The sequence below is a fragment of the Mobula hypostoma genome, chromosome 4 (genome assembly GCF_963921235.1).
Source record: "Mobula hypostoma chromosome 4, sMobHyp1.1, whole genome shotgun sequence".
Lineage (NCBI taxonomy): Eukaryota > Metazoa > Chordata > Chondrichthyes > Myliobatiformes > Myliobatidae > Mobula > Mobula hypostoma.
The window spans coordinates 32,229,748-32,252,744 of NC_086100.1; the positions used below are offsets into that span (position 1 = coordinate 32,229,748).

The window sequence follows — 22,997 nt, forward strand, 5'->3', positions numbered from 1 at the left end:
GCTGTGATTGTATGTTGAAAAAGCCTTGTTTAAGTCATATTTGGAGTACTTCATTCTGTTTGGTCCATATGACATAGGACCAAAATTAGGCCATTTGGCCCATTGAGTCTGCACTGCCATTCCATCATGATTGATTTATTGTCTCTCAACCTCAATCTCCCGCCTTCTCTCTTTGATGCCTTTACTAATCAAGAACCTCTGCTTTAAATATACCCAATGTCTTGTCCTCCACAGCCATCTGTGGCAATGAATTCCATAGATTCACCACCCTCTGGCTTTAAAAAAAAACTCCACCTCATCTCTTTTAAAGAGATGTCCTTGTATTCTGTGGCTGTGTCCTCCGATCCAAGATTTCCCCACTATAGGAAACATCCTTTTCGCATCCTTTCAAAATTCAATAAGTTTCAATGAGTTTCCTCCCCTCCCCCTCCATTTTTCTAAACTTTCGGTGAGTACAGGCCCAGAGGCATCGAATGCTCCTCATATTTTAACACTTTCGTTCCCGGGATCATTTGAATGAACCTCCTCTGGACCATCTCCAAAGCCAGCACATCCTTTCCCAGATTAGGGGCCCAGAACTGCTCACAATACTCGAAGTGTGGTCTGACCAATGCCGTTGAAAGCCTCAGCATTACATCCTTGCTTTTATATTATAGTCCTCTCAAAATGAATGCTAAATGCTTTTTGTTGTCTCATCACAGGGAGCATTGGAGAGGATGAAAAAGTTATTCACAAGAATGTTGCCTGGGTTGAATTGACTTTATTTCTTATATCCTTCACATACATGAGGAGTAAAAGTCTTTACGTTACTTCTCCATCTAAATGTGCAATGTGCAATCATAGTAATTTATAATAATTTATAATAAATGGAACAGTCAGTGTAACATAGAAATACACTCAAATCAGCATGAATTAATCAGTCTGATGACCTGGTGGAAGAAGCTGTCCCGGAGCCTGTTGGTCCTGGCTTTGAGATGGTAGCAGCTGGAATAGATTGTGGTTGGGGTGACTCGGGTCCCCAGTGATTCTGCGGGCCCTTTTTCACACACCTGTCTTTGTTAATGTCCTGAATCATGGGAAGTTCACAGCTACAGATGCGCTGGGCTGTCCGCACCACTCTCTGCAGAATCCTGTGATTAAGGGAGGTACAATTCCCATAGCAGACAGTGATGCAGCCAGTCAGGATGCTCTCAATTGTGCTACTGTAGAAAGTTCTTAGGATTTGGGGACCCATACCAAACTTCCTCAACCGTCTGAGGTGAAAGAGGTGCTGTTGTGTGTTTTTTCACCACACAGCTGGTGTGTACAGTCCACATGAGATCCTCAGTGATGTTTATGCCGAGGAACTTAAAGCTGTTTACACTCTCAACCCCAGATCCATTGATGCCATTAGGGGTTAGCCCATCTCCATTCCTGCTGTAATCCACAACCAGCTCCTTTGTTTTAGAGGCATTGAGGGAGAGGTTGTTTTCTTGACACCACTGTGTCAGAGGGCGACTACTTCCCTGTAGGCCATCTCGTTATTGTTTGAGATTGGACCAATCAATGTAGTGTTGGCAAATTTAATTAGCAGATTAGAGCTGTGGGTGGCGACACGGTCATGGCTCTACAGGGAGTAAAAGAGGGCACTTAGTACACAGCCCTGAGGGGCCCTGGTGTTGAGAGTCAGAGGGGTGGAGGTGAGTGAGCCCTATTTGGAGAGTATTAGTTAGAAGAAGAAGGTGTACAAACTTAGATTATTCTCTCTGGGGCATCAGAGGCTGAGGTGCAACATGAAAGAAGTAAATAAAGTCAAAATGAGAGGCATAGATAGAGTAGCTGGTCAGTGTCTTTACCCCAGAGTTGGTATCTCAAGTACTAGGACACAGAGCTGTGAGGTGAGAGGCAGCTAGTTGAAAGGATTTGTGAGTCAAATTGCTTCACATAGAGTTCTGCAGGGGGAATCGATACCATAGCAACATTTAAGGGTATGTGCAGATACAATGAATATAGTGATATGTGCCCTTTGCAAGCAGGTGGAATTAGTTTGGATTGGCTTCATGGCAGGTGTAAACATTGTGGGCTGACAGACCTGTTCCTGTTCTATAAAAGAATATCTGGTGGAGGTTTCCTGACCAAATCTTGAAGTTGGCTTTTTGGCATCTAATTTCTACAGGTCCAAAGCTCATTTGCGTTCAACAAAGAAAAATTCTGGTGATAATAAACAGATTCTGATTCTTTTAATGACTAATAAGCATCCCATAGCTTTATTTTAGAATTGTCATGTACCTTCCAAAATTTGAAGTGGAAATTTATAAAGTAAGAGCTATGCACACTGCCAGGACCCACAAACAGTGAAATAATGGTAAAATAGTTTTGTGTGTAAGGGTCAATTGTTGATCCCATCCTCCTGTGATGCAAGCAGTGCCAAAAGATTTAGTGCGCGTGGGAGATGGGTGTGGTGGGAATTAAGCATTTCATCTGAAAGCTTCTGCCTTATGTTTTTGCAGCGCTCCCTCTGCTGTTGGACTTGTGTGGTGTGATCCTCAGTTTAGAGTCAACTGTTACCAGCTGGCTCAAGCTGACTGTGATACTTCGTTTAATATGCAAATTCAAACTGTTTCACTGATCATAGTATCATGAGGAACGGGCTGTTTTAGTTCTAGCTTTATGTGATGAAAAAAAGTAAAATAATTTTGCTTTTACTGAATAGTCATGACATACTATCCTAAGAATAGAAAAAGACCTAGTTCATTCTGATGCACAGTTACCCTAAAATTCAATTAGATTTTCTCCCCCAATGGTTCCAACAGATTTTTAAAGTAACAAATTGTATCATATTAGCATTTTGGATGATTGGTAAGTTTGTGGATGACTCCAAAATTGTTGGCGCAGCAGACAGTGAATAAGCAACATGAGAAAGTCTGCAAATGCTGGAAATCCAAGCAACACGCTCAAAATGCCGGAGGAACTCAGCAGGTCAGGCAGCATCGATGGAAAAGAGCAAACAGTCGATGTTTCTGGCTGAGACCCTTCTTCAAGACTGGGGAAAAAAGGATGAGGAGTCAGAGTTAGAAGGTGGGGGAAGGGAGGAAGAAACACAAGGTGATAGATGAAACAATTGGGGGGGGTAAATAAAGAGCTGGGAAGTCCTATTTGTATGGCTTGCACATTCTCTCTATGATCATGTAGATTTTCCATTGGTATTTCAGTTTTCGTCCACACCCTATGGACATGCATCTTGATGGATTAGTTGACCATATTACCAGGCCCTAATACGTAGGTGAGTGGTAGAGAGTTGATGAGACTAAGGGGATTAGAAAATTGGTGTAAATGGGTGGGTGATGATCAGTGTGGATTTGGTGGTAAGTAACAAACCTGTTCTTACTCAAAACTGGTCCTAAAACCAGCAATGTAAATTTGAGTGTTTCTGTTGGGGCCGTTTCAGTGTTCAGGCTTTTTTGACAAATTGTGAATTTTACTCCTGCAACGTCATAGCGGGTGAAACAGAGTATTTGAAGGTAAGCCTTGATTTTAAATTGTACTGCATAATTCAAAGTCGGCAATGACTGGAAATGTCTTTATAGCTGTGTTTTTTGGTTTCACCAGTATATGGCAGTATTGTACAGGATATGCAGGCACATATTTTAAAATAAAATCAACAGCACAATAATTGTCTTGGAATAGGATATTTAAATTGCTAATATCCCTTTTGTTATCAGGTTAGACGACTTCTGCCTTTATAATTGTCCGGTTATGATTCTGGGAAGAGTACATTTGTGTGCTTCTGTATTGTTTAAAATTTGTTTTGGAAATATCTTCTACAAAATAGGTACGGATTATAGTGGGAAAAGTTAATCTGATGGTTGGCCATCTTTGAATACCATGTAAATAGAATGAATTATTTTTTGTATGTTAATGATGCTGATCAGGAACTGGCTGCTATCAGTCCTCCTTGTATGTTCAAGATTACTGATGCCAATTAGGCCTGTGCTGTGTATGTTAACAGGATCAACTTGGATTTATAAGATGCTCTTAAAATTGCAGATGCTAACTTAGGTTCTTCACAAAAACATTTGAGATTGGACTATATGGTGTGTTTTACAATTGCATTGATGGTTGGATAAATATGGAGAAAATCTCTAACCTCTGGTGTTACGGCTGGAAAAGAATGGATGTTAGATTGAGGTAAACTCAGTTCCTGCATGGACTTTTAGAAAGGAAAAGCTTCTGATATTCTGGTGGTTAAAATTCTACATGCCTTACTGTTTGCACGAAGGTGAAAGTAAATTAAACCAAATGTTGATTTTTTTCTCCCCCCTGTAAATTGCATTTTCCAAAAATGTTTTCCACAATTATTAAGGTGATCAAGACACGAAACAGTAGGAGAAGGTCAGCCACTGGGTACTTCACGTTTGCACTGCTATTCTGTTTTCATGGTCCTTCAATCTTAGATTGATGTGAACGGTTGAAGATTGCAGAATGATTGAATAAGCATAATATAAAACTAACTACAATAGCACAAAGAGGGGAAAAAGTTCATATCAATTATTTGTTATTAATTCTGAGTACTTTTTTAAAGTTCCTCCTAATAATTACCAGCTGCTTTTGAGAGAAAGGAGCTAATGACTCCTTGTATGATGTAAGAATATTCATAATGCCTATATTCACTGTGGTTTTGAATTGAAGATTTATTTGGTGCCTGCTCTGAGAACCACAAAAGGCAAATCCTGCATTTATGACTTGCATTTTCACTTCTCCCACAAAAATCACCATGCTGGCTTTCATGGGTTTTTGAGTTTAATTTCTGCTTCTTGCTCCTGGTATATAAGACTGTTGTATAATTACACTTAGAGGTGTGGAACATCTTGATATACACTCTTATTCTGCATCAAGGGCACCGAGCTAGGTAAATGTATTTCTAGTTAATGAATTAATGTTGTACAAGTTGGTTTTCCCATGGTTTAAGATATTTAGCAAGGTGCTATCAACATAATTTGTTTGTTGAAATACTCTTAGTTAGCTTTGGCTATCAGTGGCTCCAACATCCACCATCATAAGGTTCTTCAAAAGACTGGCCATGACGTGCATTGACTCCAGCTCCCAGACAACCTCGATTCACTGCAGTTTGCCTACCGCCGAAGCAGATCTACAGCTGATGTCATCTCCCTTGCCCTACACTCATCTCTAGAACATCTGAATAGTAAAGACATACTTTATACTTTGTACTTTATACTTCATTGTCGCCAAACAATTGGTACTAGAATGTACAATCATCACAGCGATATTTGATTCTACGCTTCACACTCTCTGGATTACAAATATTAAATATTAAAAATATTAAAAATAGTTAAAATTAGTAAATATTAAAAATTTAAATTATAAATCATCAATAGAAAATAGAAAAATGGGAAGTAAGGTAGTGCAAAAAAAACCCAGAGGCAGGTCCGGATATTTGGAGGGTACGGCCCAGATCTGGGTCAGGATCCGTTCAGCAGTCTTATCACAGTTGGAAAGAAACTGTTCCCAAATCTGGCCGTACAAGTCTTCAAGCTCCTGAGCCTTCTCCCGGAGGGAAGAGGGACGAAAAGTCTGTTGGCTGGGTGGGTCGTGTCCTTGATTATCCTGACAGTACTGCTCCGACAGCGTGCTGTGTAAAGTGAGTCCATGGACGGAAGATTGGTTTGTGTGATGTGCTGCGCCGTGTTCACGATCTTCTGCAGCTTCTTCCGGTCTTGGACAGGACAACTTCCATACCAGGTTGTGATGCACCCTAGAAGAATGCTTTCTACTGTGCATCTATAAAAATTAGTGAGGGTTTTAGGGGACAGGCCAAATTTCTTTAGTTTTCTCAGAAAGTAAAGGCGCTGGTGGGCTTTCTTGGCATTGGACTCTGCTTGGTTGGACCAAGTCAGGTCATTTGCGATATTGACCCCGAGGAACTTAAAACTTTTGACCTGTTCCACTTGCGCACCGCCAATGTAAATTGGGTCGTGTGGTCCGCTACTCCTTCTGAAGTCAACAACCAATTCCTTCGTCTTGCTGACATTGAGGGATAGGTTATTGTCTTCGCACCATGCCACCAGGTTCTTAATTTCCTCTCTGCACTCAAACTCATCATTACCCAAGATACGGCCTACAATTGTTGTGTCATCAGCAAACTTATATATTGAGTTTGATGGAAACTTGGCTACACAATCATGGGTGTACAGTGAGTACAGCAGGAGGCTGAGTACACAGCCTTGTGGGGCACCAGTGCTCAGAGTGATTGTAGAGGAGAGCTTGTCCCCTATTTTTACAGCCTGGGACCTGTCTATGAGGAAGTTGAAGACATCAATGCTAGACTATTCAGTCCTGACGAAGGGTCTCAGCCCGAAACGTCCACTGTACCTCTTCCTAGAGATGCTGCCTGGCCTGCTGCGTTCACCAGCAAATTTGATGTGTGAATGCTAGACTATTATTTATTGACTACAGATCTGTCTTCAGTACTATAATTCCAAGCAAGTTCATCATCAAACGTAGAGCTAGTTGTTAATATTTCCCTCTGCAACTGGATCCTTGACTTCCTGACCAATAGACAGCACTCATTGAGGATAGGCAGCAAAACTTCTGTTACGATTATTTTCAACACTGGCCACAGGTTCGTGTCCTTCAGCCCCCTATTCTACATTCATGACAGTGGCTAGATTATGCTCAAATTCCATCTACAAGTTTGCAGATAATACCTCTGTTGTGAGCTGTATCTCAAATAAAAATAGGTTACCATACAAGAAGGAGATAGAGAGCTGATTAACATGGTGTTGTTATGAGAATAATCTTTCCCTCACTGTCAGCAGAGCAAAAGAGCTGACCATTTACTTCAGGAAGGGGCTAGTGCATATGCTCCTGTTTACATTAGCATTGTGAAGTTATGATAGTTGACGTTTTCCAATTCCTGGGAGTGAACATCACCAATAACCTGGCCTGGTCTAGCCATTCACAAACCGTGGCCATGAAAGCTCATCAGTGCCTCCACTTCCTCAGGAGACTGAAGAAATTTGGCGTGTTCTATTTGAGCATTTCCAATTTTTATCAAAGAACTACAGAAAGCATCCTATCTGGATGGTATGGCTGCTGCTTTGCTTGTGACTGCAAGAAAATGCAGAGTAGTAGTCACAGCTCACCACATCCCAAAACCCAGAGTCCCCTCTATGGACTCTGCCTATACTTCTCACTGCCTCAGTAAAGTAGCCAGCATAATCAAAGCTCTCACCCACCCCAGCCATTTTCTCTTCTCCCCTCTCCCAGAGGACAGAAGATACAAAAGCCTGAAAGCACAAACCACCAGGCTGAAGGACACCTTCCTACTGTTAGAAAACCATTGAATGGTTCCCTAGTATGATAACGTGGGCCCTTGATCTCACAATCCACCTCATTACGATCTTGCTTTTATAGTCTACTTGCACTGCACTTTCTCTGTAGCTATTATACTTCATTATACATTCTGTTTTTCTTTTTTCCTTGTACCTCAGTGCACTGGGTAATGAATTGATCTTTATGAACAGAATGCAAGACACGATTTTACTGTACTTCAGTACATGTGACTGTAACAACCCAATTTCAATTCTGCTAGATTTCCTAGTTTGGTCTAGGATTTTGCTGCTACATTTCTCTGTATTTTGCTTTTGGGACATAGCCACTGAACTAGGCCAAGTGAAATGATTGCTTGTGTGTAGTAATGTGGAGAAATAAACTCATTCAGTGTTTTTTTTCATGTCACCATCACGTCGGCTGTCAGAAATGTTTGTGTAATCTGTAGTCATGACACACTTGTACCGTGCATCAAGCACTCCATCCAGACACCCCTGGTTTCCCATAGCTTTGGGCTCGGGCTCCTGCTCCTGCTCCTGTTATTGAAGTAGAACATTACTTCAATCTTAAGCTATTGATTCCATATTCACTGCATTGACTTCCCATCTCTACATATCACTCCTTTATGCTTCTCTTCATAAAATTTAACTTATACTAAGTTCTGTCAATAATGTCTTAGATGATACCAAGTTTCACTTATCATTGTGCTTGGATTAGCTGATGAGCAGAGCTTTCCAATTCTTCCTCTGTTCTAAATGTAAAATTATTATCCTTGTGCTTAACTCCCGTCTGGTTTACTATAATCATATTGATTCGGCCGTTTTCGGAAGTCAATGTATCATGACCAACCCTGCTAGTCACCAACTTGATCCGTTAATGCAAACTTTACCATAAATTTTGAATTTTGATCGAATAATGGTAGAAGCTTAAGAATTCAGAAAAATAGCACTGAAACCAGACATGATATATTAAAATTTGAACAAAGATTTAGATTTTCCACGAAGAGTTGTTATCAGATTAGAAAATAGAATAGTACAGCACAGTACAAGCCCTTTGGCCCACAATGTTGTGCTAACTACTTAACCTACTCTAAGGTTACTCTAAACCTTCCCTCCCATGTGGCCTTCATTTTTATTTCATCCATGTGCTTATCGAAGAGTCTCTTAAAATGTTCCTAATGTATCTTCCTCTACCACCACCCCTGGCAGCACAATTCATACACCTACCATTCTCATTGTTTAAAAAAAGCCATGTCTGACGTCCACTCAATAATTTCCTCCAAACACCTTGGAGGAAATTTCCTACCTGGGAAAATGTCTCTGGGTATTTACTCCATCTATGCCTTTTGTGTTGTCCACCTTTATCAAGTCATCTCACATGCTCCTTCACTCCAAAGAGAAAAATCTAGCTCTTCATAAGTCATGCTCTATAATCCAGGCAACATCCCGTAAATCTCCTTTGTACCTTCTCTTAAACTTTCACATTCCTCCTATAATGAGGTGACTGGAACTGAACACAATATTCCAAGGGTGGTTTAACCACAGTTATAATAGAGCTGCAACATTACCTTGTGGTTCTTGAACTCAGTCCTCTGACTAATGAAGGCCAATGCACCATACACTTTCTTAACCACCCTATTAATTTGCACTGCAACTTTGGAGGATCTGTGAACTTGGATCCTAAGATCCTTCTGTTCCTCCAGACTGTAAAGAACCCTGCCTTTAACCCTGTATTTTGCCTTTGATTTCAACCTTCCAAAGTGAATCACTTCAAACTTTTATGGGTTGAACTCCATCTGCCACTTCTCAGACCAATTCTGCAGCCTACGTTTTCCAATGTAACCAACGACAACCTACGGCACTGTCCACAACACCACCAACCCTTGTGTCCTTTGTAAACTTATGAACCCGTCATTTCACTTCTTCCTCCACGCCATTCATAAAAATCACAAAGAGCCAGAAAAACATAGATTCATTATCATAACATTCCAAAATGCAGTTATTAATGCTGGCACAATAAAACTTCCTCACTAATGTGTAAAGAAGAATGTGTTCTTGTTTTTAAAATTGACCGTCTTGGATCTCCAAGTTTGATGCCATTTGCAGAAATGTTGAATGCCTTTCCTACGGAAGGCGCTTCCCTATAGTTTCCAATTGTAATTCCGAAGTGATCTTATGTCCCTGATGTTATAGGTCTGGTTCTTAGCTTCAATTCTGATTCACATAGAAAGAAAAACAAACACATAATTTTTCAGCAATCACGCCACTTTCTTATCCTCATTTCTGAAGGTATTGGCAGTTTTATTATTTAAGTGACACTAAGTGCTTTTACTGCCTACGTATATTTGATATATATATTTATTTCCACAGTAACATTAAAAATCATTCTTTAGAGTTTTGTTAGTATTGGATCACAGGGTTAATTGATACCTCACTAATTTGCTGATTTCGAATGTTGTTCTTTAGGAGGCTTGAAACAGGCCACATAATTTCTCATTAGGGAGGAGAAGTTTTTAATGAGTTGATGGTGTACTGCTGAGCGATTTGATTGAATAGCACAGAAGCCAAGAACGAGGAGCTCTTACTTTGCTGCTTTTCTACTATTGTTGAATATGGCCTGCAGGGGTTTTGGTTTCCTCTTGGCTGTTGGCGGAACAGGATTCTTAACACGTACAAATGTGTTAAGTATTAGAACTGATTTCTTGCTTGTACATTCATAAGCTTTTGGATCTAATTCTGCCCATTAGTTGTTTAACTAGCTACTTGATGAGTATTTGGACTTGTGCAGTATTGGGGTAAGGTTCCAAATGTCAGCTTGCAAAGATAGATAAGAGTTCCTTACGTAATGTCATTTTTTCCAAACTATGTCCGTGTATATAATCAAGAAGGGAGCATAAAAATACAAGGAACTGCACATTAGGGTTATTAACCAATGGTATTGAGTTACTCAGTAACTAGGATAGTATATTAGTGTATCTAATAGAGTTGCTACAACCAGAGTACAATCTGATCTTGGATGCTGTCTGTGTGGAGTTAGCAAGTTCCTCCTGTGACCACTTGTATTTCCTCAGGTCTAGTTTCCTCTCAAATCCCAGATTGATGGATTAATTGGCCACTGTAAAATTACTCCCTGGTGTATACATAAGTCAGAGAATCTGGGGCAGTTGATGGGAGTGTAGAAATAAATAAACAAATATAGAATTAGTGAAAAAGGCTGGTTTATAGTTAGCATAGACTCAGTGGACCAAAAAGCCAATATATGTGTTGTATCTCTCTGACTTTATGATTCAGAGTGCTGTGGTACAGATTTTCTATCTTATGACCTTGGCTTGCTATTGCATTGACAACCAGCAACCTGGGAATTAATATTGCAGCTATTAGTTTTGGAGAGAAAATAATTTTAAGGTGATTGGAGGAAAGTAGAGGGGAGATGTCAAAGGTAGTTTTTTTTACACAGGGAGTGGTAGATGTGTGGAATGCGCTGCTAGAGACAGATATATTAAAGACATTGAAGAAACTCTTGGGTAGACACATGGATGATAGAAAAATGGAGGGCTGTGTAGGAAGGAAGGGTTAGATTGATCTTAAGCAAGGTTAATGATTGACATAACATTGTGGACCAAAGGGCCTATACTGTGCTATAGTGTTCGATGTTTAAATAATTTTCCAAATGGGATGATAAATTTACATATTCTGTGCACCAAAACAAACTTTTCAACCCTGCTGTCAAGCTGAATTCAGACTCCAAAAAAATGCAGACTTCTGAACTGGTTTATTTTCCTCTTGTCCCTTAAATTATTCATGGTCAAACAAACTAGCTTTTCCATTTCTTCTCCACCTTCAATATATTATCTGTTAATGCTGCAGTCAAAATAAAAAGAGCATGCCCTTATCTTTTCACTTGCAATGCCTAAGGGGTTAATTCACCAGTCTCTTATTGCTGGTCTGCTGGTCCATATGGCTCTGATTTCTATTGCTGTCATCACTGAGTCATTCCGAACGAGATGTTGTTTTATCTCGATGTGCGATCCTGATGAAATATTTTAAATAAGTATAATCCCTCCTGATATACTGCATATTTTGATCTAGCGTGCATTTTTTATTTTTCTCTGGTGGCGAGCCCAATGAAACAATTTATGCTACCACCCACTCTAACACCATGCTGATGTACAACCTTTATATAATGGATTTTGTTCATCGTACTTGTTTCCTTAATTCTGTCCAGTGCACCAGGGTTTCCTTCTCCAAAGGAGAAGCCATAGTATTCTTTATCCTCCCCTCCACCCAAATTACAGGCCTTTTGTACATTTCCTGACTTTTTAAATTAAGTATTTAATATATGCAGGTCACGACCAACTTGAGTGAATGCTCAGTCTAAAGGATATCGTTTTTTATTCTCTAGTGATGAGATGCTGCTGTTAATTCAATAGGAAAATGAAATCTACAGTCTCGGGCAGAATACCTTTCTGTTAATAAATGGCCTGCAATACTGTGTAAATAGAATGCTTGGGAAAAGTTTTTCTTTGCCATAAGAGGGTGAAAAAAGATGTTTTGTTTTCCCTTGAACTTGCCTGATTTTTTTTAAAAATGTGGAGCTTTGTGAAATCAGTAATTCAACATAAACAGTTAAATCAATTTATCGAATGAATGCAAAAAGTGGCATTAATTCTTTTATGGTGTTTGGCAGGGGATTATCTGATGGCAAAAGTTAATGGATGATGTGCTTAAACAGCATTTGGGAATGCCGTTGTACAGAGTAAATCTACAATTTTGTCTTACAGCACATTTGCAGCTGGTCGTGCATCTTGTAGTTCCCTGGCACAAGTCGTCGCTTGTGACTGTGCAACCGACGCATCCAGTCAGCATTTAAAAGCTTTATTTGCTGAATCACGCATGCCTGTGGAACACTAGCTTCATTCCTTGTCATAGCTTTACTAGACTTGGCGCAACTCACCCACTCCTCACCTCCTTTAAATTGGATTGAGCAGAATTTTAAATTAAATCTATTTCAATCACATCAGCTCAGTCTGCAAACGAGCTCTCATCTGATTCTGTGCTTTTTAAAGGTGCAAAACATTAAGCATGTAATATAGACTCAATCTAACATAAGCTGTGTGGGTCAGGGTTGCCCTGTGTGTGTATAAATATATATATATACAGTGTGATACAGTCTAATTTATTGCAAGGAACTGGGTTCCCCCTCCCTTTTAAAACCAACCTGTGACTGTGTGACGCAGTACAATCTAGTTTATCTTCCTAAAGTACCAGCTATCGTCAGATGTTTTGCAATAAAGTGAGATCTAATACAGCAGTACCGTTGAAGACGAGGTAGAATAAAAGCAATAGGGAAAGAATGTTTGCTTCTGTTTGGTATGCCAAAAAGCTGGGTCGTCGCTTTATCAAGAACGTGAGGAAGTCTAGACAGCAGCATCTTCATCTATCGGTAAGTTAATGAAACGGGCAGTAAATGCTTGCTTCATGGTATGTGTAGACTTGGAGACAAGAATGGCTTTCATGAAGGCCATGTTACTGTTCAGCTAAAATATGATATCCATCACTTATTTCAGTCAAACTCTTAAAAATTAGCATTTTTTGTAAAGAATCTTCCTGGTTAAATATTTCTGCAGTATTTTTTCCATTTATCTTCATATAGCTCTTGTTTGATGCTTCTCTATTTTCTCGAAGAATTTTTATAATTCCTTGAAGTTCTAGATGGTTATGTGAAAGGTTACATGGAATTCAGTTTATTGATGGTAGGCTGGTGCTTTGAAGGTAAACCTGCTTGGGGAAATACCGGGGGAAGGGTAAACATTGTATTGCATAGATTACTTACTGGAAAATGAGAGGCAGTCAGTGCTCATGTACTGAGTTAGTACATACAAATGTATTTATTGTCCATTATTGATAAAACTGAATACAATCAAGGATGAATGCATTCTGCTGAAAAGAATTTAACAATTCATTCTTAAGAAATGCATATTTCCCAGAGTTAAAGCACAAGTTATTGTGCATTGCACATTGACTTGAGACTTGCATAGTTTGAAAGTTCATTGTTCACCCAGACCTCCATAATAGTTAGTGATTTTTAAAGGCCTTCTGCACCTGGGACAAGTAAATTTGTGGTGTTAAGTTGCAGCAGTCGGAATCGGAACAGCAAACAGCTTTTTGACAGGTCTTTTGACATACTGTAGGAGAGATGTGTGCTGCAATGAGACGTGTACACAGCTAAAGATCAAGCAACTGCTTGGCAGTTTTGAAGTAGAGTTCTTCAGCTATAATACAGTACTTAATCTTTTTATGTAAAAAAAATTGAATACTTGCATGGTATGGGTTACTTTCTATACTTTAATGTTGAATTTTTAAACTTGTCCAATTTCTGTTTGATGCTTTGTTGAGTCTGACTAATGTTAATATTGACACAAGTCATGTGTCTTTTAGCAAGAAAATTTTGAATCAGAGGGAATTGTTAATAGCACCACCTGTCCATTCAAATTTTACAGCGCAGTATTCACTTCAAACCAACAGGCCATGGTGTAACTTTGGATCCATTTCATGAAGGGTTGTACTGGTTTAACATTGCTTGAACTGGCCTGAGCATTGTTACAATAAAAGGCTGCAAATGTATTGTTGGTTTTGGATTGCGGGAAGTAACTTTTGGATGTGCATGAGCAAAAAATAAGTGGAATAATACAAAAAAAAACTAGTGGTACATAGTGGTATAATTATGCTATCCTACTACTGTTGGGTTGAAGCCCCAACACTTAAACGGCTAGTGTATATATTATACTTGTGTATCCCAACATCTATTTAGGAGCAATGACGACATTTGTGTGTCCCATATTCGTAGAAAGTGGTTTAAATCCGAAGAAACCATGCACCAAGTTTTATTCAATATTTTAGCTTAGTGAAAATCTGTGCATTGTGCTTGGAACTCGAACTGTAGAACTTTGAACAAATGGTTGGTCTGTATTTAGTTTAGTTTAGCTCAGTTCACTCTTTTCCATGTATCCTGATTAACTTGAGTGTGATTTCTTGTGCTGTGGCAGTCAGAGGTTTGACATAAAATCAGAGAGGTTATAGCTTGGAAGGAGGCTGTCTGGCCCATGGTCTGTGTTGGCTGTATGTAAGAGAAAATCACAAACATGAGAAAATCTGCAGATGCTGGAAATCTAACCAAGACACACAAAATGTTGGAGGAATACTCTTTTCCATAGATGCTGCCTGGCCTGTTGAATTCCTCCAGCATTTCATCTGTGTTTCTATGCCAGAGAATTTCAGCTAGTGCTTCTCTCTGTCTTCTTCCCTCTATCCTGCATTTTGTTTTTCTTTTCAAACACTTGCCTTCTGAATGCTACAAATGGAATCTGATCCCCTACCCACCACTACTACCAATCTGTTGCACTGCATTCCAAATTATAAACATTTCCCCTTCCGTTTCATTAGATGTTGTGTCCTCTGGTTCATGAGCCTACTGCCATTGAAAATAATCGTTCTTGACTGTCTAGACTCTTCATAATTTTAAAAACATTATTGGAATCCCCCTCAACTTCTTTGTTTCAAAGAGAAAACTCTTTCTTCCCAAGATTATTCCTCATCCTTGAACCCATTGTCCTGAATCATTTCTGCATCCTGCTCTTTATTAAATTGTGTAACCAGGCTGGGCTAGTGAGTCTGGCTGTGGTCAGGTCAGTGTTTTCCTTCGTTTGGGATATAGATGCCTCTTAGTAGGTGTTGCCAGGTTGCTACTTCTTGACCTTGATGTGATAAGCTCCCAGTCCTGCAACCAGTACCTGGGTCTGTTAATTGATAATCAGTCACAAATGTTCTGGTTCAAAGCCCATACTTTGAATTCTAAATCCCTCTGGTTCAACAGTATTTGAGTTGATCTGAGTTGCCAATAAAGTATTTCTGATGCAATAGTTAATTGTTAAACTGATGTTCGATCTCTTAACTGTACCCAAAAATCTACTGAATTGTGTAACCTACTTCTATAAAACCATTGTCACTTGTATCTTTTGGAAGTAACTTGTAAAGTATGATTGATAAGATTTCAGAATTAATTTTCAGCTATCTATATGAACAAGTGACAACCATTTTCCAATATGAAGCTTCAAGAGGGTGGCTAGTAAGGATGGTTGGGATTAATCAGGTTAACCTAAGGCTGAGCTTTGCAAATCTGGCAAATTTATTTTAGGATTGGTATTGTCTATATGTGCTCTGCACATCAGGAAATGGGAGATCTCATGAAATATAGAAATTGCCTATTTTTCAGCAAACAGGAGCAAGGAAAGGGTAAAAACACTGTCAGTGGATTGAATTATTTTATCTTTCCCTTTTTACCCTCTCCCCAACTCCTTCTCCATGTTGGTTCTGTCAAAATCATTCTGAACAAAATAACAATTCCAGAACTGAAGTGAGTTGACTACCTGTAGTACTGAGGCTGCTTGTGACTGGTGTGTCACATAAATCCTTAAGGTATAACAGTATTTGAAATAGTACTTGATGCAAAAAATCTGTCTCATCCATCCATCCATCCCTCTGTCCATCCATCCATCCATCCCTCTGTCCATCCATCCATCCATCCCTCTGTCCGTCCATCCATCCATCTCTCCCTCTGTCCATCCATCCATCCCTCCCTCTGTCCATCCATCCATCCCTCCCTCCCTCCATCCATCCATCCATCCATCCCTCCGTCCATCCATCCATCCATCCCTCTGTCCATCCATCCATCCATCCCTCTGTCCATCCATCCATCCATCTCTCCCTCTGTCCATCCATCCATCCCTCCCTCCGTCCATCCATCCATCCCTTCCTCCGTCCATCCATCCATCCCTCCCTCTCTCCATCCATCCATCCCTCCCTCTCTCCATCCATCCATCCCTCCCTCTGTCCATCCATCCATTCATCCCTCCCTCTGTCCATCCATCCATCCCTCCCTCCATTCCCATGAGCCCCACATCACCCAGCAATCCATCAAGTTAACATAGAAACATAGAAAACCTACAGCATGATACGGGCCCTTCGGGCCACAAAGCTGTGCCAAACATGTCCTTAGAGCTACCTAGGCTTTACCCATAGCCCTCTATTTTTGTAAGCTCCATGTAGCCATCCAGGAGCCATCTCTTAAAAGACCCTATCGTTTCTGCCTTCACCACGCTGTCGGCAGCTCATTCCACGTACACCACTCTGCGTTTTAAAAGAAAAACATATCCCTTGACATCTCCTCTGTACCTACTTCCAAGCACCTTAAAACTATGCCCTCTTGTGCTAGCCATTTCAGCCCTGGGGAAAAGTCTCTGACTATCCACACAATCAATGCCTCTCATTATCTTGTACACCCCTATCAGGTCACCTCTTATCCTCAGTCGCTCCAAGAAGAAAAGGCCAAGTTCACTCAACCAGTTCTCATAAGACATGCTCTCCAATCCGGGCAACATCCTTGTAAATCTTCTCTGCACCCTTTCTATGGTTTCCACGTCCTTCCTGTAGTGAGGCGACCAGAAATGAAAACAGTACTCCAAGAGGGGTCTGACCAGGGTCCTATATAGCTGCAACATTACCTCTCGGCTCTTAAACTCAATCCCATGATTGATGAAGGCCAATACATCGTATGCCTTCTTAACCACAGAGTCAACCTGCATAGCAGCTTTGAGTGTCCTATGGACTCGGACCCGATGAAACCCTCTGATCCTCATATATAAAGACCATTACCGAGGATCTGGAACCTACAAAGATCCTAGTTACAAACGCCACTTGGCATTTAAATATTGTTGATGTATGTGCAGTGGCATGCAAAAGCTTGGGCACCCCTGGTCAAAATCTCTGCCACTATGAGTAGCCAAGCGAGCAAAAGACGACCTGATCTCCAAAAGGCACTGAGCCAAAGATGACACATTTGTTTAATATTTTAAGCAAGGTTACTTCTTTATTTCCATCTTTTAGAGTTTCAAAATAACAAAATAGGAAAAGGGCCCGAAGCGAAAGTTTGGGCACTCTGCATGGTCAGTACTTAGTAACACCCCCTTTGGCAAGTATCACAGCTTGTAAATGCTTTCTGTAGCCAGCTAAGAGTCTTCCGATTGTTGTTTGGGGGATTTTCACCCATTCTTCCTTGCAAAAGGCTTCTAGTTCTGTGAGATTCTTGGGCCACATCGGCCTAATCACGGGACAATTTACAATGACCAATTAACCTACTAACTTGTACATCCTGCACCTATTTTCTATTTTCTATGTTTCTACCTGGAGGAAAACCAGAAGTTCGTGAGGAGGATGTACAAACTCCTTACAGACAGCATTGGAATTGAACTCAGAACTCCAATGCCCTGAGCTGCAATAGCTTTGTGCTAACCGCTGTCTACCTTGACACCCCATGGTATGGTTATTTGTAATAAATTGTTTCAATCCCAAATGTCACCACAGGATTTACTCAAACTGTTCCTTCCATCCAGCAATGTTCAGCAGGGTCATCAGTACTCTAGCAATGACCCTATTTGACAATACCTGTGATAAAATGAGTTGATGTTGCCAGATAATTGTGATCTCTGGCTGCATTTGTAGTTTCTCAGAAGATTTAGTTTGCATGCTACTTATCCTCCACCATCCAGCATAAAGCCCTACTCCACCTCCACCAATGGACATCAGCTCCGCTCTTCCTCCACCAATCAACCCCAGACCCTACTCTTCATCCATTGGTCATCACCAGTCCCCAATCACCCAACCAACCCATCCCACTCTACCTGCACCCCGCCCTTCTCCATCTCATTATCACCATTTGCCTGCCCTTTCCAAGAAATTGTGTGCCAGAATGAAAGAGAGACGTATATTTATCACAATATGCGATCACTTTTGTAATGAAGGAGATGTGGTGAGCAACTTGTTCACAGGAAGTACTGAGATAGACAGATAATCTGTTTGAAGCAGTGTTTTTTTTCAGGGATCAATTTTGAGCATATTGTTTCCTCCAGCACAGCTCACTGTGAACAAAAACTTGAGATTCCTTTGGTTCGTGGTGATAGCAAATGGCTATTACAAATAGCAAACGGCAGTCACCAGCTAAGGGCATTTTCAGTTCAGATATTCTGAAGTGGTTCCTCAAGACCGAGAAAGACTTCCTGTCCAACTTTGAGTTCTGAGATGACTAATTAGGCCAGTGTGGGAACCTCGGACCATTCCACAGATGATAGCCAGAGGGACAGACAGGTGGGTAGTTTGTGAGGTGACTGCTTATACAGGACTTCTCTGTTCCTTGTTGTGCCATGGCCTTGAGGTTGTCAATGCCGGTCTGATGGCTCCTTGTCTATGTGGAGCTTTCATAGCGATTCTTAGGAGTCAGTGGAAATGTTGTGGTTGTTCAATGTGGCCTGTCTACCTGGTGAATGCATCCCATAACCATTCAGAATAGTATGTGGGGCAGGTGAATGGCATGTCCTATCAAGTGAGGCCAACTGAATATAACTGAGGATGTCGTCCTCAGAAGAGATGCTGACAGTCACTCATTTTTCCCTTCTGGTGAATTTGGAGTTGGCTTTGGTGGTACCTTTCCCTGAGCCTTGACGTAACTACTGCAGGTCATCCAGTCTCAGAGACAGAAAAGCAGCAATCATTGATACCCAATGGTTAATGGCATTTTATTCCAGGTCTAAGGTCTTGATCTTCAAATACTCTGTGCCTCAAGCAATCACGGGTGTTGTTGGCACATTAAAAATAATAGTGATGCCTTCCTTTAACCGAAGTGACCAATATGAGAAATGGTCTGTGTTTTCCAGCATCTTTCAATGAATCTTCATTGTTGAAGGACAGTATGATATTCCAGGGGCAGGTTGGTAAAGGACCTTTGAGTGAAAGTACTGATGACAGCTCAGAGCTGTGCCCAAAATGAAAACGCTGACTGAATATTGCAAAGTAGCTGCTGAAGTTTGAGGTAATCTTGGTTCTGGGCTGTAGTCATCATGAGTTGTACAGCATCCCATTAGCTTTACTCCTACGGTGTTGGAGGTGAAGTTATGAGTGTACCCATTGCCTCTGCTCTCCCAGCCCACCAACCATGACATACTATCAATCACTGAGGGTCAGCATTGTACAGGCTACTGAAATTGCACAGCTACAACAGTAGAAGCTTGTAGATCTTCTACAAGTAATTAACTTTATAAATCTCCCGAGGCTCTACACCGATGAGAGTGTGAGAAAAAGAAAATCCCCTCTTCATCAGGGAATGCGGTGGCAACACAGAACAATGCACTTCTGAAAAAACAAAATTGTGCATTGACTTAACACCTATTACTTCCATCCTTCTGAATTCACCAAGGGAGGTTAGCAGTGCCTCCTAAAATTGTGACTTCAAATATATGGAAGAAGTCAGCTTGTTTAGTACATGGGCAGATCATCTGTTTCAAGCTCACTGTCTTGACTTTGAAACGTTGCTTCACTACAATTACTGCAATCCTGCTCATGTTGTCTAGCAGAATTATGGAAGCACCTTCACATGGATTACACCAGTTCGAGGGATATGCAACAGTCTCCCAGAGGACATTCAGTAGTGAGCATTAAAAAGCAGAACTTGCTGACTTACTTTTAAATATTGTAAGGAAAACCGTTGCCTTGATAGATATTATTTAACTTGCCATATCTGAGTATTTAATATTTTTAAGTAATTTTGTGTAAGATTTTCTGTACATCTGTGGTAAGAATTACGTCTACCTGTTATCACTCGGTATCAGTACTGTTAGGAAATTGTGGAGTTAAGTCCCACTGCATAAATTACATAACATGCCCTGACATTTATGAGAAAATGCTGTGCTATTACACATGCTGTCTTTCAGCTAAGGCATTAAACCGAGAACATCCCTGCCCTTTTAGATGTGTAGCGAAGATGTCATAAGATTATTTGAGCTGCACTTTTCATTATGTCCTTAGATTTGCCTTTTAACCAGCTTTACTTAAAACTGTTATCTGTTCAGTTACCGCTTTTGTGAAGTTCTGCTGTGCATGAATTACCATGCAGCTTCTCAACATTTACTGCACTTAAGTATTTCATCAGCAATAAGGACTCCTGGAAGCCTTTGAGATCCTGAAAGATGTATGCTTGCAATTTATTTTTGAATCTTTTAAATCTAATTGAATGTATTTAATCTAAATTGGAAATTTCAGCCAGTCTGGCTAAGCTTCAAAATCTAGTCATGTAGACTGTAACATTGATCCAGCTTGGTTTCCACGTTGTCATTTCAGTCTTTTCTCTCCCCCCTCCCCCACACCCCCGGCATGTGGCGTCAACCTTACTTGCACCGAATGTAGGTATTAGATGCTCCTACATCAGATACCTTAAGATGTGCCCATATAATAGTTGCATTACTGGGCTAGCAACCAGACTTCTGGCACATTGTTTTATCGATATAACATTTATTTATTGTATTTTATTAACTTATTAAAAATACAGTGCAGAACAGGCCCTTCGAGCCGAACAAACTGCATCACCCAGCAACCCACATACTTAACCCCAGCCTAAACATGGGACAATTTACAATGACCAACTAACCTACTAACTAGTACGTCTTTGGGCTGTAGGAGGAAACCAGAGCACACGGAGGAAACCCACACGCTCACGGGAAGAATGCACATACTTCTTACAGTCGGCGTCGGAATTGAACTCTGTACTCTGACACCCTGAGCTGTAGAAGCGCTGTGCTAAATGCTGTGTTACCCTGGTGCCCACCATGGTGCCCACCATGAATCCCACCGTGGAAGCTGAATTTAAACTTGAGCACTTAGACTGAAAAAAGCGAGTTACATTGATAATCAGGGATCGATTGGCTGGTTGTTAAAGCTCACCCAATTCAAAAGAAAGACATCTCGCATTTTTGTAACCAAAGAGCTACTTACTCTTAATTTCCTTCCTATTCGGGCACATTTAGGACTGGGCAATAATTGCTTTCATTGGCATTTCATGAATAAATTAAAATCACATTAGATGAATATTCGTATTCTTCATTACATGATTCCATGGAGCATTTCCAGCTACAGTACATCCTAATGCATGTTAATAAGAGGCTAAATCTTCTAACTTCTCCCAAACAATATGCCATCTATTACCAGACGGTATTTCTGAACATGTCCTGAGAAGTTTGTACTTTGTGAGTATACTAAAATAAATGATATTTTGAAACAATTAGAGGCTGGAAATAAAACATTTGTTTAGTATTTGTAGAGGAATTCAAAAAAGGATTTGTTTAGTTTTTAAGTTCATAAAATTAAAGGGAATGGTGTATGGAGTGGAGAGAATAAAATTATTAAAGATTATCTGCTTGTTGTCATTTTTTCGTGAACCCAGTTCTCCAGTATAAGCTGGCACAGTAAAAGGGCAATGCCTCCTGTTTCACCTGCACCACAACTGATTTGGTATCTCTTGGACTCCCTTGCTGCGTCCCAGATCTGCTTCCACCCATCCCCTGTCTGTCTCAACTTCTCCTCTGACACCTGGTTCCATCTGCTTGTCATCCTTTCAGTGCGCCTTTCATTTGCCAGCCCCTGGTGCCTGCTCTTTCCCCCTCCCCTCTTTGTACCATCTTCCCTCTCTCCTCTGCCCTCTGCAGGGTTTTGACTCATAGCATTGACACTTCCTTCACCCCCTGCAGATGCTGCTTAGCCTCCTGAGTACCTCCAGCAGGTTCCTTTTTGTTCCTTTTGTAAGCTGTTGATTAGTGATACTGTCTGATTCTGTCAATGGATTACTTATGCAACATTAATTCTTTTCCCCCTCCACAGATAATGCCTCATCAACTCCATGTTTCCAGCATTTTTTTGTTATATGTTTATACATAAAAGTGGTGCTGTGGGTTCACATCCATTCAGAAAAAACTTGACTGAAAACAAATGTGAAATGGGCTATTGATGATGTTAATCCTTCAATGCTGAATTTGTTAATTTTTTTCTATCTTGGAGTGTGCCAACCAGCCAAATTCAAATGCACACTTTGTTCAGCAGCAGGAAGTACCTTTGGTTTAATTGATGGTTGAAACCATGGTGACAGTAGCTGGAGTTCTAGCCATAAGGTGCAAGAGTGCTCCTTGAAAATCCCAAGGCCAATGCCTGAGAGAAGGCTGAGTTGACTGGCGATAGGTCAAAATGTCCTGTCACATATTGCCTGTGTATATAGGCATTGGATTGAGTGTTAGACCCACCCTGTTTATTTAACGTGCAGATGTAGTTTCCTGGAATTTCTTTCAATAGCATCTTTCAAGTTCAGTTCAGGAGTGACATGTGCAATATAACAGTTTGCAGCCGTTGTTCTATCAAGATTATGAAGACTTCCTTTTCCAGACGTGCCAACTTTGTTGGGCTGTCCTTTGAAAGATGGTGCATTAACTGTATTTGAGGGGTTCACCAACATTATAGCAAATTAAAACATTATTCTCAGACCCTTGAGCTCCAGGAAGCTATTAATAGCAATCACTTTATTTTGAGTATGTACATTGGAATCCTCACTTCATCATTAACTGGAATAGCTGAAGCCTTGCTGCCCCTATCCACAGAGGGTATTTCAGGAGTGCTTCTTGAGAGTTCACAGATTTGAATAGAATGATCTGTCACAAGTTGCAGGTGCATCTGTAGGCATGAAGGTGGTCTGCAAACAGCAAAACTCTCTCCACCACCCCCCCTCACACCCAAGTGCCTTCT

The 22,997-nt window shown here is 40.5% G+C and overlaps 1 protein-coding gene across 13 annotated transcripts in view; it reads left to right on the top strand.

The window, feature by feature from the left end:
* Positions 1-22,997, top strand: part of dlg1b (discs large MAGUK scaffold protein 1b) — a 489,566-nt gene that overhangs the window by 202,187 nt on the left and 264,382 nt on the right. The window contains exon 1 of one of the 13 annotated variants that reach the window (XM_063045529.1): positions 12,268-12,771. The exons of the other annotated variants lie outside the window; for them this stretch is intronic. Coding sequence (XP_062901599.1) covers positions 12,682-12,771 — 90 coding nt within the window. The 5' untranslated portion in view covers positions 12,268-12,681. Of the gene's footprint in view, positions 1-12,267; positions 12,772-22,997 lie in introns of those variants that run through there. 13 annotated transcript variants of the gene reach the window in all.